At 40.8% G+C, this 20,656-nt stretch overlaps 1 protein-coding gene across 2 annotated transcripts in view; it reads right to left on the reverse strand.

Annotated features, from left to right (window-relative positions):
- The window catches only part of LOC122071140 (anaphase-promoting complex subunit 1), a 114,775-nt gene that overhangs the window by 78,739 nt on the left and 15,380 nt on the right, over nucleotides 1–20,656 (reverse strand). For both annotated transcript variants that reach the window (XM_042635436.1, XM_042635435.1), the window contains exons 4-13: nucleotides 19,399–19,685; nucleotides 18,882–18,987; nucleotides 18,300–18,460; nucleotides 17,106–17,293; nucleotides 16,955–17,024; nucleotides 6,900–7,064; nucleotides 5,431–5,924; nucleotides 4,513–4,972; nucleotides 3,674–4,012; nucleotides 640–723 (exon numbers count right to left, since the gene is read on the reverse strand). In XM_042635436.1, the coding sequence (XP_042491370.1) occupies nucleotides 640–723; nucleotides 3,674–4,012; nucleotides 4,513–4,972; nucleotides 5,431–5,924; nucleotides 6,900–7,064; nucleotides 16,955–17,024; nucleotides 17,106–17,293; nucleotides 18,300–18,460; nucleotides 18,882–18,987; nucleotides 19,399–19,685 (2,354 nt within the window). The remainder of the gene's footprint in view (nucleotides 1–639; nucleotides 724–3,673; nucleotides 4,013–4,512; nucleotides 4,973–5,430; nucleotides 5,925–6,899; nucleotides 7,065–16,954; nucleotides 17,025–17,105; nucleotides 17,294–18,299; nucleotides 18,461–18,881; nucleotides 18,988–19,398; nucleotides 19,686–20,656) is intronic.

The following is a 20,656-nucleotide window of genomic DNA, read 5'->3' on the forward strand; positions in this document are numbered from 1 at the left end:
TAAACCGGAGGAGCTTAAAAAACAAAGGGCAGGCCTAAAATGACTTTTCTGAAGTGATGAGAAAAGACGAGCATGGCTCAAGTAATTTATGGCCCTCAATAGAGTTAGAGGGTGTAACAGGTTTAGTGTAGCCATCCCCATATACTAACTTAGAATAAGCCAATAAGGTTAAGTAGATATGAGCCAAGTATCAAAGAAGATAGAAACATACCACTCAACTGCTTAGTGAAACTCCTCATCGCAGCCCAAGCTAGAAGTCAAAGGTTCTCTATTTTTATGTATCTCATATCATTGCCTTTTTTTTCCTTTTTTGTCTTTTTTTTTTTTTGGTAAACCCAAATCTCATACCATTGCATCCATAAGAATAAGGACTCAAAAACAAGCTTAATTTCTGAGACATGACATTGTATTTTCATCACATATGTACCCTTAGTTCTCAGGAAAAACTCATGATTCCATATTTTAAAAAATATCAACTAGAAGCGGTAAAGTCAAAGAGTCAAAGATATTATTCTTAAACAGCTACTTGGAAGAGCATTAAGCCTTATAGATCAGAAACATTCCACCAGTCAAACATTTTAGTAAAAACAAAAGTAACTGCAGTGTAGCATTCATCAAGGAAGCAAATGCTCAACGCACCTGTTGATGGTCCTGATCAGAGGCACTAGGATTTGTAGATGTTTGGATGGCAACAGGTCTGGCTGAGCACAAAAGGCGCCGAACCTAGGAAGCATAAAGAAGCCATGATGTATTCAGATGTCACTGATATTCAAGGAGTAATTTTTGGAGAAATGGCAACTATATCTCACAAATTTAGGGAGAAGTGCAAAATTAAGTAGAAGGTGCAGCAAACCACATGCAAATCTCCACACAAACAAATCCTTACAAAAAAGCAAATACAACATACCATAATACGCTGACTGGTGACATTGAAAGAGAAGAAAAAAGGTGTACTCCAGGAGTTTACCTGAATATAGCATCCAGTACCATATGCAGAGAATTCATCAGCTGAAAAGCAGGGGCAGACCCTCCCTTGTTAAGACATTAGTACCGGTACTCCGGGGGTGTTTTCCTTATATTCTTTCTCATTAAGGTCTCATATGTGTTAGTTATGGCAATGTACTTATATCGATTTTTTTTATAATTGATATAATAACCTCGGTCATCATACCATATACTTGTCATTCTTTCAACCAACTTTCAAACTATCTCTTCAAGTGACTCTGGAGCCTTGTTTTGGCTATTAGAGCTCTCTTCAGCCATATCTCTAATACCAATTTAATGCAAGACCAGACCTGTAACAATCACTAGACCTAATCTCACAACAGGATCCAAATAAAACAGCCCAAAAGTCAAGAAGTCAACCTTCTCAGATGAAGGTCAAACTCTAAGAATCAATTCCCCATAACAAGTATTTAAACTGTTGAAATATGTAACTAGTGCTGCGGGGGCATTCTTGGCCTTTTCCCCTTCCACCAACGCTAATTAATGAGGGGCGGTGGAAGTGGGGGCACACTTGTAATTTTTCTTTTCCTTTGCTTATTAAACATAAAGGCTTGTGTGATCTTATTGATCATCCAAGCATTCTACCCTAGTTTTTCTGTTAACATAAACCCTTCCGAAGATAAGAGAGAATGGTTGGGTAATTTGAGAGTAATTAAAGAATCTCAGTTATGAAAGAGAAATTTCAGAAATCAATCAAACAGAAATTAAATCCAATCCGTAGGTCAGGCCTTCCAAAATTCAGATTGATTCTTCCCCCAGGGTAGCTTTACCGATCCCCAAAATATGATCACAATCTAATGGCCAGATTAGAAGTAATTAGAGAAATAAAAATTCCGGTAACAAAAGTTGAAGGTTTGAGAGATTCTTTTTTTTTTTTTTTTTTTTTTTTTTTTTTGGGTGAATGTTCAAGAGATTCTTAAGTAGCACACAAACCGGACTTCAGGAAGCCCCCCAAACCAGGTCAAGTATAGCTCTAGGGTAGGCCTTTGTTTTCCCAAAGTTTGAGTGTAATCCGATTAATGGTTCAGGTTCAATGATCAGATTTCTATTTGCAGAAATAGGGGATAATACAGCATATGTGCAGGTTCAATTAATCAGAAATCAATCACTGATTTGATCTTAATTGATGATAGAGATCTGATATAGGATGGAAGACCAGTCAAAATCATAAATCAGCAGCAAATCCTCCACTCGAATGCAGCTCAGATCAGATAGAAGAACACACAGAGAGAAATCGATGGAGAAAGTCAGAAGATAGGAAGAAGAAGGTAGAAAAGAGGGTAAGAAATCATCTCAGGTTACGGCCTCTCACCCAATCTGTTTCTCACAGAAAATTCCAGCCAAAAGCACAAATAATCTCATTAATCAAATTGTGAGGAGGCTTTGAGCCTTACATTGTCTTTATAGATCTTAAAACAAAATCCTAGTCAAAGTTTCAAACTAGGAAACTGGAAATCAAATCCTACTGGGCGATTACAAGGTACTGAAATAAAAGACATGTGCTGAAATAAAGACAAGTAAATAATTAAGATTCCTAAAACACATGTGCAGAAATAAAAGACAACTAAATATTTAAGATTCCTATATCTAGTTACCTCATGTGAACTAACTAAACACCCAGCCCAGTTGGCTGGTTCGACCACCAGAAATCAGGTCCACCGTTCAGCGGCTGCCCTGTTTCTTCTTGCGGCTGTACTGCTGCCAAGTATATTTATCTACCTCACAAGGACATATTTACCCTGAAAGGGTCTCCTTCCTAAACTCTGTTAAAACTGTCTAGTTCTGATTTTAAACTTTAGAAGAGTCCCCAGGCCTGCTTTAATTTCTTTCTTGTCCCAGTTTCTGTTTACTTCTTCCAAGAGGTCCTAAACTGTTTCTGAATTTACGAAACAGCCACTATCCTTATTATTTTGAGTCTTTATCACTCATAGTGGCCCATAGCAAGCTGAACTAGGGTTTTGGAACCTGAGGTTATGTTATGTGTACAAAATGGGGAGTGCAGGAAATGTGTGTTACTTATGTGTGCTCAAATGTAGTTAATTGTGTGGGTAGTTAAGAGTGAGTTTTTGAGTTGATAAGGGTTAGTTGTTATTTATTTGTGGGAATTGTGATTTGTAGAAGTTATTAGTGGTTATTATGATTACTGTAATCCCTGTCAATAGGGGTAATCTTCAAAGAATGGAAAGCAATGAGAATCCTAAATTACCTCTCTTGATGTTATTCTGATAAGAGGGTAGCCACCTCCAAATTAGGCCAAGACATCGTCATGGCTTCGTTCGCAAGGCCAATCCCCTATTTATCTATTGTTATCGTCCGTTTCATCTTTTTTATTTATTTCCTACCATCTTCCCTATTTTCTCTCCTACCCTATTGTCTCTCATTCTTATATTATCTCTTCCCTTTCCCATGCATGTATCAAGTTACATACTTACATTATGTCATTATCCCAGCCTGGTCTGGGATGCAACAATCCAAACCCTACCAAATAAGCATGGTAACATCAGCCAATCAAGAGCTTCTTTTATCTAAGTTGCCTGTATGAAAACATGGAGGATTCCAACAATTAAGTGACGGTACATGCATTCATGTAAAGACATAAACTAACAGGTAAAATTGGATACATCAGATTTACAACTATTATTGGCCCAGTGCAAAAAAGAAAACAAACCTCATTCAGCCGCAGATCTCGACCATAGCGCAACTGTGTACTGGAATTGAAGATATGCTCCATGCCATCTGCCATAGATCCATCAAGGGAATCGGCATCTTCAATCTTGACACCTTCCAATCCCATAGGATCAGAAATTGATGAAGGGATTGTAACAGGGTGCAAACGTAACATGTAAGGAGTAGATATAGAGATCAAATTCAAACTCATTCGGGATTCGATTTCCTTGGATTTGCTCAAATGTTCAACACATGACAGTGCCAAATCTTCCCTGCCAATTAGAACATAAGCTGCTGCGGGCCAGTCTGTCGGAGGAGATTCTCGACAGTTGTCCAGTGCCTATAAATTGCAGAAAGAATGATAGTTTTAAATACACAATAAACAGGAGACGCATATGATGATATTATTGTAGCCTTTCTATATATCATTGTTGCTTCAGTTTCTACAATTAGCATGAACCTTTCTCCTGGTAGCATAAGAAATATTGCGACACTGAAATCTATGGCAGCCTCCAAGCAGATCCATAGACATCAACCCCACCCGACTCAACCCCCAAAAAAATTGTACCAGAATATGTGGTCCCCATGCAAGAAGAGAGGACCTCAACAGCCTCAATATTCATTAAAAAGTCTACAAATATTTTGAAACATTTGATCCTTGAGTTGTAGATTAGGGGATCACCAAGGTGGGGCAGGTTGACTGGAGGACTAATCTCTATGAAATAAATAAATATATCAATTTATCCACGCACTTCCCTACTACATAGCACTCATACAATATCCTGTAGAGCATATTCAAGAGCCTGTATTGCACTATAGGGTTTTGAGAACATAACTCACATGTCGGAAAGGAAGAGATACACCAGCAGGTAGTAAGTCCAGTTGTTGGAGTCCAAATCTTTCTGCAGCCATTGCCAAGACAGTATGCTCCTCAGGAGAGCGGTATGATCCTGGGGCAACACTGCAATAAACCCCTGAAGAGAGCTTCTTGCCTAGCCTCCTTGCACCTAATAACAGACTATAAAATGACACTATCTTCCGAGACCAACTCACCACAGAACCTCTATCTTTACAAATTAATAACGGAAGGTCACGAATATTCGCCATATGACATCCATGTCGCAAACAGCTATCAAGCCATCTCAATAAACAAGGTGGTGCTCTAGGAGAAATAGCAGTCCCACAAGACCTAATTTTATCCGCAAGATGGGGAAAATCACGAACATAGTAGTCCAAATAGCTTTCTTCACCCAGAAAAGCAGCAATATTACACAATAGAACAACCAGAAGACCCAGGTCCCTGAAAGCAGGAATATCGCAATGTTAAGCTCGTAACATGAAAAGGAAATGCATGTAGAAGAGAAGAGGCACTAAGTTGGTTATGTTTTAAGGTAAACTAGCTAAAGGAACGGTGACCTGTGAAAAATAGAAGGGATTCAAAAACTCATTTTCAAGTATCCATCCCCATTTAAAAAAAAAAAAGGGTACTTTGCATGAGGCCAAAAATCCATGCTGAATATGATGGACAATTTAAGCGGTAAATCCAAGAATAATATCAAATGGACTGATACTAAACAAAATATAAAATGCAAGAATCATGCTACTGGATCAACCATCCCAGTAGGTGTCAATAAAAATGTAATTCCGTCAACCAAAAATATTCATTGTATCAGAAGACTAAGAAGACACGAAGAATCAGTAGTAGAATTTAAAAAATATGATTAATAAAATGACTAGATATATTGAACTGGAGCTCACCGTTTCCGAAGATTATTGAGTTTCAAATTTTCATACAGGGCATGCAAGCAATCCAAAGTCTCCATCAAAAAGTGAACAAGGAATGAGGTCCCTGAACTTTGTTTATCCTCTACCTGTGCAGTAGAACAATCAAAATCCCACAAATCACGTGATGTTGCATGAGAACTAGCCGTACTATATGTACATTTATCATAAGTCAGATGGAATTTGCTAGTAATAAGAAATTCCCATGCTGATCGAGGCTGTGGATCTGACAGCTTTTGAAGGATGACCCTAGAGTATTTCTGACACATGCGCTTTATAATACTACTAAAAGATTCCCATTCTGCATCAACACAAGCATCAGCCTCAGACAAATATGCAGATTCACCATCTCTCCATAGGAGACCAAGGAAATGATCATAAAAGTTGGACCGGAGCCCCTCGGCCATTGCTGTGATGCAATCATTTGCCAATGAAGAAGAAGGACTTCTACGTAAAGCACATCTAAACATCTGTACAAATGACAAAGAACTTGTAAATCAGTAATTGCTACAATAATAAACATAACATAAAAAGAAAAATTCTGCGGCAGCAATGCCCTAAGCTTCGTCTGAGCTACAGTGGAATATTTTGAGTCATCATTGTTTGCACTAACAGAGAGGAAAAGCATAGGAAATATATTGAGTTATAAAAGTTTTGGCATAAAAATAGCAAGAGTTTCAAGAGCTTAGAAGTTCTATATCATCAGGAAGAAGTGCACTTCTAGAGCAGCATGAGTTGTATGTATTGGCCTTGCTGCATCTTCACTTGGTGAGTTGGTGTTGAGGTAGACCCAGACAACATCGAATATAAATTGGATTGGCCCATTCCAATAGTTTAGAAAATGAAAGCATAGAATCATAAATGGCTCTGTTTCCCTAGTCTAGTTCAACTGCCCAGAATTGATAAAACCAGAATGGGGTCATTTGGTTAAACTGATTTAACCAGTTTGTTTTGTTTCAGTTCTAAAAAATATCCAGAAAAATTGAGTATGGGTTGTCCCATACTCCCATTCACCCCATCCAGCCAAGTTGCACCCCTATATTACAAGCAGGTTAAATAATTGTCACTATAGGATCTCAGAATTAAGAGGAGAGATTCATTGATATCACAGAGCCAATTTAATACATTCAGTCAGTATATGCCTAAAGAAAGTTGGCATATTAAAATATTAATATTAATATACACACACACACACACACACACACAAACACACATAGGCAAAAGGTCATACGCATGGCCTGCATTAAATACAGTGACATGGGCATAAAAGCCCATCTGAAGGAACCAAAACACCCCGGAGCCCCTATAAAATGGGTCGATGGAAGGGAATCTCCTGTGCATGAATCCCTACCCATATATATATATATATATATATAAGTATGGTAAAAATGCCACAATGTGCATGCATGTTTTCAATTAAAGCAACACGAAAAAGAATAACTTACCCGGCCACTATTGACAATTACATTAATTCGCCCCTCCACAGCATCAGCTAATTCTATGATCCTTAAATCATGTGAACCAGCAGTTGATTCTGAACCACTATGCCGCACCAGGCCATGAACCAGACCAGATGGCAACGAATACCGACAAAGGCATTGCTTTCCTGACTGCAATTTTTCACCCACACAAGTAAAAACATCACATGATTTATAAGTCAAATATTCAAGGAAAATCTTTGAAAATAAAAGAACACAAGAAGGGACTGCAATATATCGCAAAAATTTCCACCAAACAAAAAATATATATACATATATATATACACATACATATTTCATCTGCAAAGGACAAACTGTAGCAAAAAAAAAATCAAACAGATTCCTCTTCAAATCAAGTAAGCATATGAATAATCATAAACAAGGGCAAGTGATGCTCCTCCAATGAACTTTTGGCAGGAGCCGAGAGTGGACAAGTTGTTGAAGAGAGAGTTTTTGATAATGCAAAGATAAACACATACTACAACCAAGATCTGAAGATGAGAGAATGAGACACCAACTTGTAGTGACACGCTAGAAAATATTGACCATAGTCAATTAAAGAGTTGCACATACTGTGCATTCAATCCTTCTGCATTATTAATCTTAATCAAAATTTAAGTTTGAAACTGATTTAATTAACCTCCTCTTAACTTTTTGCAAGTTTCCACGCGATCTTCAACTGTTCTTCCTTCTTCAATCTCCTTCCAAGGACTATGTCGAAAAGCTTGCCTTCTGTGCTACTTTAAATCAAGTTAATTTTTGCAAGAGTACCTCTTGTCGGACAGAGTTCGCCTGAGCTGAGTCGGAATGCTACCTGACTGAGCTCGGCCTATATGGCTGCCCTCCCTGCTGGGGGGCCTCCTCTCCTTACTGAAGTCTCTCAACCTTCCATCCCTGATTCTCCACCTGCTCCTCCACCTTTGGACTCTGTCCCCATCCTTCATTCATTTTCCTCTCCCCCCCCCTGCAACTGCCTGGAACTCCCACCACAACTTTACTATATCAGCTCTTGTAGATGGTCTCCCTCTTCATTTCTTCCCCCCTTGCCCTCTAGGAGATTCCCTGCTTGCAAAATGTCCGGCGGGGCTCCTTGACGATGATGTCTCCAGATGGTCCTCATCCCTCATTGGCCACTTCTTGGGCAATCGATCACCTTTCTATCTGGTCAAGCAATCTCTTCTGAAACAATGGAGGCCGGCAGGGATGGTGGACACCTTCTTGATGGATCACGGTTTCTTCTTGTTTAAGTTTTCTGATGAAAGAGATAAGATCCGATGCTTGGAGGGGGGTCCATGGCTCGTGGGACGCAAGCCTATTTTCCTCCTATCCTGGAATAGGCAGCTTCTTCTGAACAGGGTGGACTACTGCACCATCCCCCTCTGGATATCTCTGCCTGGACTTCCATTGCATTTCTGGTGTGCTGAAGGACTGAGCACCATCGATTTTGTGCCAGGAATCCCTATCTGCTCCGATGCTAGAACAAATAAGACAGATTGGCTTATGCCCGGATCTATGTAGAAGTGATGAGCCTAGCTTCATGCAACAATTCCACTACAACTAGTGCCCTCCCTAATGCTTGCGATGCAATGTTTTTGGCTACGACACGGCAGCATGTATGCCCAGAACCCAAGCAGATGCTCCCATCGCAGCTACCTTCCGCCGAGATCGATTGCTTACGTCCACTATGGATGATCGACCCCTCATTGCTCCTCCGGCAAGGGGAAGAGGCTGTGCAAGACGTCGCCGTCCCCCGCTTGCTTCCACCGCCCCTGTTGGGTTGCGCCCGGAGATTCCTGTAGATGTTTTACCCACTGGATAAAATCGTTTCTCGATTTTGCAGCCAGATGAGGAGTCGAATCAGCAGCTTTCCCTAATTTGTGCTCTTGCCTGTGAACCCCCTGTCAGCTCCTAAGAAATCCCTACTTTTGGTGAAAGCTCCTCTGCATCTTAGGCTTCATACTCATCCTCTTCTGACGATATTTCCTCTTCCGATGAAGATAGCTCTGATGGAGAGTCCTTGGTGTCTGAAACCACAAAAGATGAAAGTCAAGCCTCTGCAATCTGCTGCGACATGGACCTTGCAAAATCTCTCTCTAGGAAGGACGCTCTACCTCATCAAAAGAGCCTTTTATCCCCCCCCCCAATCCCTAACTAGTCCGTCCAATGCGCTAGTCGAGCCAAGGATTGATGCTCCCTCTTCACTTGTGAAAAGCCATGGTCTTTTAACCCTACCTTGTTCATCTGCCCAAGCCCATATTTTGGGCCCATCCATTCTTGGCCCATCACCTTCCACCAACCCCTCTCCAGCCCAGCCCTCCTTCCTTGCCAACCTTGGCCCCCCAAACCTTAACCCTCATCAATCCGTTGCAAACAACTTGAGCCCAATCGCCTCGACCCATCAGATCGACCTTGACCTGCCTTCTTCACCCGACAGTGCTGATCCTTCAAACAGAACCCATGCCAAGAAGCCTCGACAGAAGCCTACCAGGAAAACTCTAAGGAAGCCGCCTTTGAAGCCCGCCCCTCTGTTTCTCCTGACGCCCCCTTGCAACACTCCTACCAGCGTCACAGCAAGTCCCGCCCTCCTTTAGTCCCCGCCTGCCCCCTCCCAGTAGAACACGAGTTGCCTCCATCTCCCATTTCCTGATGTCAAAGGCTTTGATATGGAATCTTCGGAGTCTGACTTCCCCCAATAAGCAAGCCACCTCCCGTCTACTCATCAAGGACTTCGTCCTTGCTTGCTGGAAACTCACATTAAAGAAAATTCATTCTCCCGAATTGCCTCCATTATAGCCCCTAGCTGGTCTCTCTTCACCAACCATTCTCACCACCCTAATGGGACAATTTGCATCCTCTAGGACCCTAAAGTCCTACATGTTTCCTTCATCTTTGCCTCCTCCCAAATCCTTCACCTATCCATGTCTAACACTGCCCATAGCTTTTCCTTCTTCTTCTCTATTGTCTATGCCTCCAACAGAATAAATGAGAGAGATTTCCTTTGGAATGACCTTCGCACTCTTGTCGGGCAATTGGGCTCTAGGTCTTGGGGAATCTATGGAGATTTTAATGTTGTTCGGTATGCCCATGAAAAACAAGGAGGTGGGCATCTAAACATGGCAAGCATTTCTTCCTTCAATGAGTGCATTGAGGACATAGCTGTGGATGACCTCCGTTGGTCTAGTATTAAGTTCTCTTGGACTAACAAAAGAAAAGGCTCATCCTGTGTCACTTGCAAGCTTATTAAGATGCTTGTTAATGAGGCCTGGCTATCTGCTTTCCCTTCTTCCCATGCTTCTTTTGAGCCTCCATCCATCTCAGATCACAGCCCCATTTTCCTATCAATCTATCCATTTATTTCCTTTGTGCCTAAACCCTTTAAGTTTTTCGACATGTGGACCTCTCACCCTGACTTCTCTAAGGTTTTAGAGGAAGCATGGCTTAAGCTTGTCCAACCTTTCCCAACCCCCCTCATTACCTTATCCAGGAAGCTTAGAAATGTTAGAGAAGCCTTAAAGCTCTAGAATACTAACACATTTGGAAACATCTCCTCTCTTGTTACTGATTGCAGGACAGATTGACCTCAATATAGGTTCGTCTTCAATTGAACCATCTGGACACTTCTCTCGCTGAGGAGAAATCTGAATCTGCAAACCTCTCAGCTCTTTTGGCCCAGGAAGAGAGCTTTTTAAGGCAAAAGTCCAGACTCCAGAATCAATTGGCTGGAATTAGGAGACTCAAACTCCTCTTATTTCCATCGATCCTTGAAGGCCAGAAATAATTTCAACATCATCACTATGTTATCCAATCCTGATGGATCGCATGTCTCAAGAGTGGATGAGATAAAAGAGGTGGTTGTCAACCATTTCAAGAACCTATTCAACCCGGAAGCTTCCCCTCATTTGCCCATTCCCGAGGGGCTCATAAAAAAATTTATTCCGGATAATGATGCTCCTTTGCTCTGGGCCATTTCCTCTGATGAAGAGATTACTGCTGCCATCCTCTCCCACAAAGCCAGCAAAGCTCCGGGGCCTGATGGATTCAACATGGGCTTCTTCACATCTGCTTGGGACATCATAAAAGAGGACCTTATAAAATTTGTCAAGAGTGTCTTCCTCAACTCCAGTCAGATCAAGGCTATCAGTCACACCTTCCTTTGCCTTATCCCAAAGGAGGGTGCCGACACTATGAAAGACTTCAGGCCGATATCTCTATGCAACCTCCTAGACAAGTTTATTGCTAAGATCGTTGCCAACCGAATCAAGTCTATCATTGGCACCCTTTTTAGTGATAACCAGTCTCCCTTCATCCCAGGAAGATCCATTGGGAATAACATCCTTCCCTACCATGAGATCGTCAGAGGTTTTGACAGAAAATCCCATCCTCCAGCTGCTCTTATGAAAATTGACATTCATAAGGTTTTTGACTCCTTGAGATGGGACTACATTGTTTCTGTACTTAACTTGATGGGCTTCCCTCCAGTCTTCACAATTGGGTCTTCCATTGCATTGCCCTCCCCAAATTCTTTGTGCTAGTCAATGGCAGTTCAGCGGGATTCTTCCCCTCATCTACAGGGATTCATCAGGGATGCCCTCTATCCCCCTACTTATTTTGTCTTGCTATGGAGGTCCTCTCCCGTAGCCTTCAATCTGCATCAGATCAAGGGTCCATCATTCCCATCTCTAAATGCAAGGCCATCAGGCTCACCCACCTTGCTTTTGCCGATGACCTAATGATATTTTCTCGAGAGGATGCCTCCTCCCTTGACACTATTATGCACTGCTTGAGCCAGTTTACTTTAATGTCTAGTCTTCGCATCAACCCTGGGAAATCTCTCATCTTCTTGACTAGGATCTCGAAAGCTTCTAAGGCCTCTCTCCTCCAGAACACAGACTTTGCTTTGGGCTCTCTCCCAGTTAAGTACTTGGGCCTCCCACTCATCCCTACTAGGCTCTCAAGTCATCACTGCTCCCCTATGCTGGATATCATCAGAAAGCGCCTCCAATTATGGAAAGGAAAGCTTCTTTCCTTTGCAGGCCGCCTAGTGCTCATCAGATCAGTCCTTCAAGCCTCATAGATCTACTGGTCTGGTATTTATGGTTTGCCCAAGTCGATTGTTGCAAAGATGGAATGCCTATTTGCTTCCTTTCTCTGGAAGGGGTGTGAGTCATCTCGTTTCCTCCGCCCCGTTAGTTGGGTTGCTTCTTGTCTTCCCAAAAATGAAGGGGGTCTGGGTTTGAGGCATATAAAGGACATCAACTTGGCAGGCATGCTCAAGCTTATATGGAAGGTTGTCAGTAAAAAGAAAAGCATTTGAGTGGATTGGGTGTATTCGCACCTCAATCAAGAAACTTTTTGGTTGGTCCGCTCTCTTTCTGATGCCTCCTGGATTTAGCACAAGCTAATCTCTTTGAGTTCCTTGGCTTCCAGAGTTATTCTCACCCGTATTGGGAATGGTGCCTCCACCTTCCTATGGTTGGTTCCTTGGCATCCTAAAGGGATCCTATCTCAAATTCTCAGTGCTAGAAATATATACTACTATGGGCTCCCTAGACATGCTTTAGTGGCTGATATCATCTCTGCTGGTTCCTGGAACCCACTGCCCCTGCCACCACTCAGTTAGCTGAAATTTGGTCTTCGCTGCCAGCCATCCCTCTCATAAGGCCCACGAGGTCTGATACTATTATTTGGTCCCATGCTTCGAGTAGCATTTTCAGTGTCAGGTCCGCCTAGGACTTCGTCAGAGCTCATGGATCTCCCTCCCCTTGGCATAAGCTCATCTGGTTCAAGCATCACATTTCTTGTCAAAGCTTCACTGCATGGCAAGTCTTTATGAACTATCTTCCTACACAAACCTTCCTTATTCAAAAAAGCATCCAGATCTCTCCTTTATGCTATGTTTGTGGAGTTGAGCCGGAAGACACGAACCACCTATTCTTTGCCTGTCATATCTCCTCCTCCATCTGGAAGCTTGTTCTCTCCAAATGCTGGCCAGTTATAGAAGAATTCTCCCCTTCCAAAGGGAGTGGGTTTGGATGGATATAACTTTCCAAGGGAAGACTATTTGTGATTATGACGGAAAGCTTGCCTTTTGTGCTACTTTAAATCAAATCTGGATGGAGAGAAATCATAGGAAATGGACATCCAACTCTCCCTTGGTTTCAGCCACCAAAATGCAAGTAACAATATGTATGCCATAAGGGCCATCATCATTAGTATCTTCCGGATCATAGTCTTCCCCATTATCATCATCACCATCCAAAGGGTATAGAAAAAGAGTTGAGTCATCTTCCCCATTGGATTCTTCAATTTCAGCCTCATCATTCACCCTCAGCTTATATGGACAAGCCTTAGCAAAGTGTCCAATCTCTTGGCAATGAAAACACTATACCCTGTTGTTGCCTGTCATAGGTGCCATTTCTTTGTAATCAGCCCGTGGAGGAGCTATGACCCTTCGGGGTGCTGAAGTGTTAGGTTTAGTGGCTGGATAATTTTTCTTGACCTCCCCAGCTTGGTAACCAAACCTTCTACCTGGTTGTTCTGCTCGAAGAGCCTTGTCAAAGAAATCTCTCACTATATACACATCAGCAACACCAATTTCCCTATTAATTTCAGCTCGCAATCCTAGTCAAAACCGAGAAAGTAATTGCCTCCCATTCTCCCTAATGCCTGTGCGAGAATAAAGTGCATCAAACTTGTTCATATACTCTGCCACAGTCACATCCCTGACCAAGAGAGTTCAGCTGCTCTTGTATGCGAGATTTAAAGTTACGTGGCAAGTACTTGTCAAACAATTCTTGCTTGATCTCTTCCCATATAATAGGTTCTCTACTACGGTCCTCCAGTTCATGCTCATAGGTTCACCAATCACGAGCAGCCTCAACTAGCTTAGCAAGAACTAGTTTAATTTTCCGTTCCTCAAATAGGTCATAATAGTCAAAGTAATCATCCAATGCAGTTATCCAATCATAAAACACTTGGGGGTCATGCCTACCATCATTCTCCTTGAGGTCAAGCTTGATTTTTTGTGAGTCTCCTGAGTGTCTATGATATGTAGGACGTTCAATGTCAAAGTAACCCCTAATATACTCTTCAAAGGTGGGTTGCACTACAGGAATTCTCTGTGGTCCTCCCATATTAGGGTTAGGCCTCCTGTTAGCCAATTGAGCAACTGAGTTCATAGGGGCTTCCACTTTAGGTGGTACATGCGTGTCATGGGTAGGTTGTTGTTGTTGAGTCTCCACAGTCAATACCCTTGCACCAAGAGTTTGTTGTTCAGCCCCTATTGTCTGTAGTATCTCCATCATAGAAGCCATGGAGTTCTTCAACTCAGTAATAGGGTTGTCATCTGCCATGCTCTGATATCACTTAATGTAGAACTAGGGTTGACAATCAACGTAATCCCAACTGCAGGATTTATAATTAAAGAACAACCAGAACCAGTCAAATCATATAGCAGAAATCAGATCAGAAAATAAAGGCTCAAGGTCAATCGATTCCAGCATTAGGATAATTCAGATCAAACAGAAACAAGACCAGCAGCCTTACAGAGAATGGACTATAGGCCTCTTACACCCTAGATGAATACCCAACAGCATAGAAGCTCAAAAAACCAAAGCACTGCAGGGCAGGCTATAGGCTTCTGTACCAGTTCCTAGAAATCCACTACAGGACAAAAAACTGGAGATTTTAATTATCTCTAAATGGGCTGATCAGAACAGTCCCTCCTTAAGGTCGAATGTCCCTTTGATAGCAAGGAAGGATCGACCAAAAAATTAGCCACAGCCGAGGGCTGTAGAGGCTACAGGGAGCAGGAGTCGATTTCTCAGTTTAGGGTATTTTCTGGGCAGAATCTGAAGTGTGAATACCTGATTTGAAGAACAGCAATAGAACCTTGTAAATAACCTTGAGAAGAAGATCCGCCTAGGCTTCCCACCGCAAGGATTCGAATGGATCACATACCAATCCCTTGTACTGTGATCAAACACACAGCAGCCCCAGTAGAGACATAGCAGCAACAGCAGCAAGCAAATTTTGTTTCATAAAAATCGTGGGCTATAATGAGAGCCCTCCTCTTATTTATAATATTGATGGGGTTACAATTTAGAAACTAAACTTTAGTTACTAAAACTGAAATAGGAAACTTAGAAAATAGAAAGTCCTCTAGTTACTAAAACGAAAAATAGAAACCAGGAAAATTAGAAGCTTCAGAAAATAGAAACTAATAATGCTGAATTTAGAAACTAAGAACCCCATCAAGTCATGGTCGACTCCTCTCTTCTTCTTCCTTGTGTATGTCTTCAATGCTGCATCACTTCCCTATAACCTTTTTCCCCAAATGTTAGTATACTACTACTATTGACATGCAATTGACTAGCAAAATATTGATTACCACTGCCTCAAAATGGTTATTCAGAGCTAGAGGTTCAATTGGGTGTTCCACTCAAAACCCCCATTTTCTCAAACCATCCCTATGCTCAATAGAAACTTGTGCCCTGTAATCTGACTCTGATCTTCACATTCCCTCTATACTAACATCATTCATCCCTTCATCACTCCCAAAGTAATCATCATTGCTCAATTATACTACACCCACTGATATCTAGTCCCGAGTTCTCATAGCACTTGCCTCATCTAGGGTTCCATCAACAGAATCATGCCATAAAATGAGTATTGGTCCTTGAAGTGTACATTATGTCACCATTGGGATTTAAATTTCAAATTCTTGGTTTTTACTTTGAACCAAAGTAAGCATGTATATCAAACAATAAAACAACAATTGTTGCCATTGATAGAGTTCCATAGGCACCATATAGCATATCCACAAAACCACTCCCAAGACTTGCATCTCCCTTTGCCAAACTCTCCTCCAGCAACATCACCATCTTCCCTTCTGCCCCAGCCAGTCTCCATGAACATGGTTAGTAGCCACCGTTGAGGGTTTATGTCTTTTATTCTATAGTTTGGGTCGTGGGCTGCCTCCGAAGGGCAGCTAAAAGCATAAAACTAGTAGGACCTGAGGAAATGTAAATGTATACACCCCACCCCAATCAATTAGACAAGAACTGGTTTAATAGAATTGAAGATTTTTCAAGAGGTTTTGAGCTGTTGAGCTCTGCAAACATGAGTAAAGGATCTTCTTCTGGCTGACTATTTTCTTCTCCATTTGTTCTTCTAGTTCTGGTCTTTCTTCAACCAGGTGATATCTCTCTACTGCTGCTCATCATTTCTCTTTCTTCCTGATTCTATTGTTTCCTCTCTCTCCCCTCTTCTACTCCGCACATCAGATTCATTCTTGTTTATTGCTTCTAATTCTAATCTGAAATTCTAACCTCTGTTTAAAATAACTTTAATGCGCTTCTAATATTCTGTTCTCTGAAGTTCTGTTGTTGCTTCTTAAAGAATTCTGATTGATACCGTTGCTCTAGTTTTGCTATTAGTTTTCCTATTACCACTAGGATTTCTCCATAATTACATATTTTGTTGTCACTTGTCAGAATTTCTTTAAATTCTTCAGGTCTGCTCTTCTATTAGAATAGACCATGCAACCTGAGTGGCTGAGTTGTAACCTATTCTGATCTATATGCTGTGCATTACAAACTTTCTCCTATTTCTGGCCTATATTTCTCTGCTTCTGTGATCCCTGACTGTACTAGCCTCCTGCTGATTTCTGGTTCAGGATTACGTTACGTTACACACTCCTTATTTCCTACCAAAAATTAATATGATCAGGTAGATTTCTTGCTTATTCCATTGCACCCTTCCACAAAGAAGTGCAATAAGAAGACCAAACACTTCTCAGGTCCCAACATCCATTAGTAATTGTAGCCCTTCATTTCATAATATTGCTGGTTCAAAAGCTATTCTGGAACCAGGACTAAAATTCCCCTCCCTTCTTGACCAGTCAAAGGAGATAGACTTCTATTCAGGTAAGGACTCGGAACTAAATGAAAGGACATAATTTAATTTTTCTGAAAGAAAATTCATAATATACTCATTTGAAGTCCTAACTCGTAAGAACTTACATAAAGAACAAGGTTGTTTTCTGAAGCCAAGACAATGATGTCTGCAAATGGTAACAATCCAACTTTCACTCTGCAATGAAGGTGGCATGCTGAGAAGCTTAGAAGACAGAAATGGTTGCAGGGAAAAACAAACACAAATGTGTAACACTACCTTGGATGGGTCACAATCACAGGAGCAGCAGAAATTGCAGGGATACTCCAGCTTGTGTCAGGTTTGATATCGAAGAGGGTCTCATTACTCATCTCCACGGTTTGAAGCCTTACTGATAGAAGTCCTTTTTGTTCTTGGAGAAGAAAACAAATTACAGGCACACCATCATCATCAGTGGCCAGAAAAACCTGGCAAAGATAGTTGAATGAGAATAAAAGCAACAGAAAAATGAATAGGAGGTAGACAACACTCAGCAATCACATTGAACTACTAGATGTAAGCTCATAAACAATTGTGAATTGAAATCCCCAACCTCACCTGCCTAAAACCAAGGAATGGAGGACAGACATAATCCATGGAAAACCTTTTCAGAATTCAAGGAAAATGCCTTCCTTTAATGACCAGATCACTAGTATGAAGTTCAGAAAGTAAGCTCTCTCTCGCACACACAACACATACAAAAAAAGGCCTAAAGATCCCATTAGGGCGACCAACCAACCCCACTACCAAATTAATACAGAAATATTGTAGCCCCAACCCACACACATGCCCCGGGGGTCAAAGCTTCCTTCTCAACGTACTCATCCAACAGAAGCATCATCAACCAACCTCCAGAATATGACGATAAGCAATCCCCATAGAACCAAAACAATGCTTACAGCAAGACAAGAAGGACACAGAACAGAAAAATAAATAAATAAGAAGTTGAATGATAGGAAAACATAATTACGATTTTCCTTTAATTCCCCAAGCAGCAGTCTCCCTTTCCCTTAATACTCTATTATCTGTTACTTTTCTTTCTTTCTTTTTTTCCCCCTTTCCCTTCTCTTTTTGGAGCTTGGTGCTCTTTTCAGATGAGCGGGAAGCATGGTGTTGGGGGCAAAGTTGTGTTGTGTTAGTCATGGTGTGGTATATGCTGATGCCTTTGATGGGGCTGTGAGGACCAGCATCTTGGACAGTTCCTATACTCCTTTTAATCCCCATGAGGTGCCTGTTCTTGTGCCCCCCCCCCCCCCACCGGCAATTCATAATCATAGATTTTTCCTCTCCCCTAGGGTTGGGCCCATTAGAGCTCTATATCCATCCCATTTATTAATGCCTCCTACTATTTTGAGAATGTTTGCCATTGTCCACACACATACACACACATACCCCACTAAAATTTCTAAATAAAATGACTAAGCAAATCAGCACCTTACTAGCAGCGGATGGAGCAACTTTCCCCTGCCATATCCTCCTGAAAGAGAACTGTTTTTGTTGCACCCCACAAGGAACCACATCGGACAGACTTGTGCCTGTGGCTTCAAGATTTGAATTAGAAACTTCAACCAGCCATACAGAATGCTGCATTTTTCCTGATAACGCAAATTTACAAAAGATGTCAAAAATATAGACAATTATGTATGGGTGCATTTGTTGCAATCGAAGTAGTGAAGTGAGAAGTTGTAACCTTCTTTGTCTTACCCCAAAAAAGTTCTACAAGTCAGGTAAAAAAGGGTTTAATAATTTGAAAACGACCTACCATTATGTCATTCTCAAGAGCCATCATAGTCTTACACACTTTTGAGTACACATGTGAAATGACACAGTTTTACCCTCATTGAAAGAAGAAGTGTGTTATACAATAAGGGCAAAAAAGTAAGGTTACAACCTCTTTTTCACCAACTTCCGTTACAACAAGAATTTTCCTTTATGTATACATATTTGTGTGTACATATTAATGCTCGAACGTTAAACAACTGAGTTACTTGAAAAATCGAAATGATGTGAAGAAACCTTTATTATACGATGCCATTAGAGGGATGGTTTCACTAGTCCAAATTGTTATTTCATCAAAATCTTTCATGGTGGTCAGTTTAACCCTTTCTTCCACAAACGCTGCCTGACAAAGTAATACAAATCAATCATTTTCAGTAAACAGGTTGTAATGCATATAACCATGAAAGACATTATCTAACATTCAGCAAAGACAGCAGGCAGTTTTAGAAACCATAATTCGCGCATAACACACTTAAAAAAAGCAAACATTCAGGATCTTCAGAATCTTATGTTATACAAGACAAAGATTAAAATCCACTGAATCTGTCCCAAAAACAATTAACTACATGAATTATAGAACATAGAAACTCCAAAAAATATACCCAACCAAATCTATTATGAGAACATAGACACTCTGGAAAATAGACAATGACATAAAATAGGTTATAGAAAAGAAACTATCAGAAAACAAAGACAGGCTAAGAATTAAACAAAATGGAGGTTAACAAGTGAAGGGGGAAGGACAAATGCATACCTGGGGTTCTTCAAGTGGATCTTTCAAAATCAGATGAGATGACAATGAAGTTACATCCCCCTTGACAATATTATCAAACGAATTGAGTGCATTGACGGAATTCTGTGGACTGTACCCGAATTCTCTTTTTGGCCGTAATAAATCACGGGCATTTGACACTGTACTTGAAGATGGAAAAGTTACATGGCTCGGACAGTTCGCATCAGTTGACTGTTGAAGAAGTAAACCAAAAGGAAGAGGCCAGATAGATGTGATGCTATGAGGGAGAGGAATGCATACTTCTTCACCTGGACAAAATTCAACTTGTCAAAATAAAATTTGCCTTGAACTTGAACCATATGGCAGGTAAAACTAGCTATAAAAAATACAAAATAGTATGCACAGCAACCTGTTTTCATAGAATGAAGCAGTCTAAAAATGAATTTTACAACTCCTTTGGGAAAAATAACCTTTAATTAAAGCACATAAATAACAAATATTTTTTAAGCTACGGAGCAGATGTATAAAGTGGCCCAAGAAAAACAAAATCAAAGAGGATGGTGTCATTTTGGTTGTCTGTTGACCAGGAATTTAGGGACAGAAAACATATGATGTTTTGCACAATTGGAATTTTATTTTGGTTCTTTTCTTTTGGTGGGGGGGGGGGGGGGGGGGGGGGGTGGGGTGGGTTTGGAAATCACTTAGTAGTCATCGATTTGGTCTACTGTTTTGAGGACTATGTTGGTTGCATAAAATCCTCGTCTAGGTAGCTCTTTCCATCATTAAAAGGTTTTACTTATCTCCAAAAAAAGTAATTAATTAAACAAAACCACAGCATATATTCTTCATTTCAAAGTATTAAACACGCTAAAAAACTGTGCTACAAATTTTTTTCTTTTTTTTGGAAAGAAAGTAAAAATGATTTGAATTAGCAATATTCATAAGAGAGTAGCCTGCAAACTCAGGATGCTATACACTTGCCAGTGGCCCACATCTGGACCCTCTAAAATGGTTCCTTTCCCAGCTTTACATCTATCAGGGACTACCAAAGTCTCTGCTAAATTTTATTTTTCCCCAAAAAGAAACATATATATATATATATACATGCATCCTTCTATATCATATATTCATGCATGTATGTATGTAAATTGTTGAGAATGTTGAATTGGTTATAGACCTTTTCTGTAAATATCCATTTTGGGTGCATTGGGACTAACGTTATATTTGGTTGTAGAAAGAATGCAACAGTGTGTGAAGTGAAAGTGAAAGTGAAAGTGCA

Source organism: Macadamia integrifolia, unplaced genomic scaffold, assembly GCF_013358625.1.
Source record: "Macadamia integrifolia cultivar HAES 741 unplaced genomic scaffold, SCU_Mint_v3 scaffold_18A, whole genome shotgun sequence".
NCBI classification, from domain to species: domain Eukaryota; kingdom Viridiplantae; phylum Streptophyta; class Magnoliopsida; order Proteales; family Proteaceae; genus Macadamia; species Macadamia integrifolia.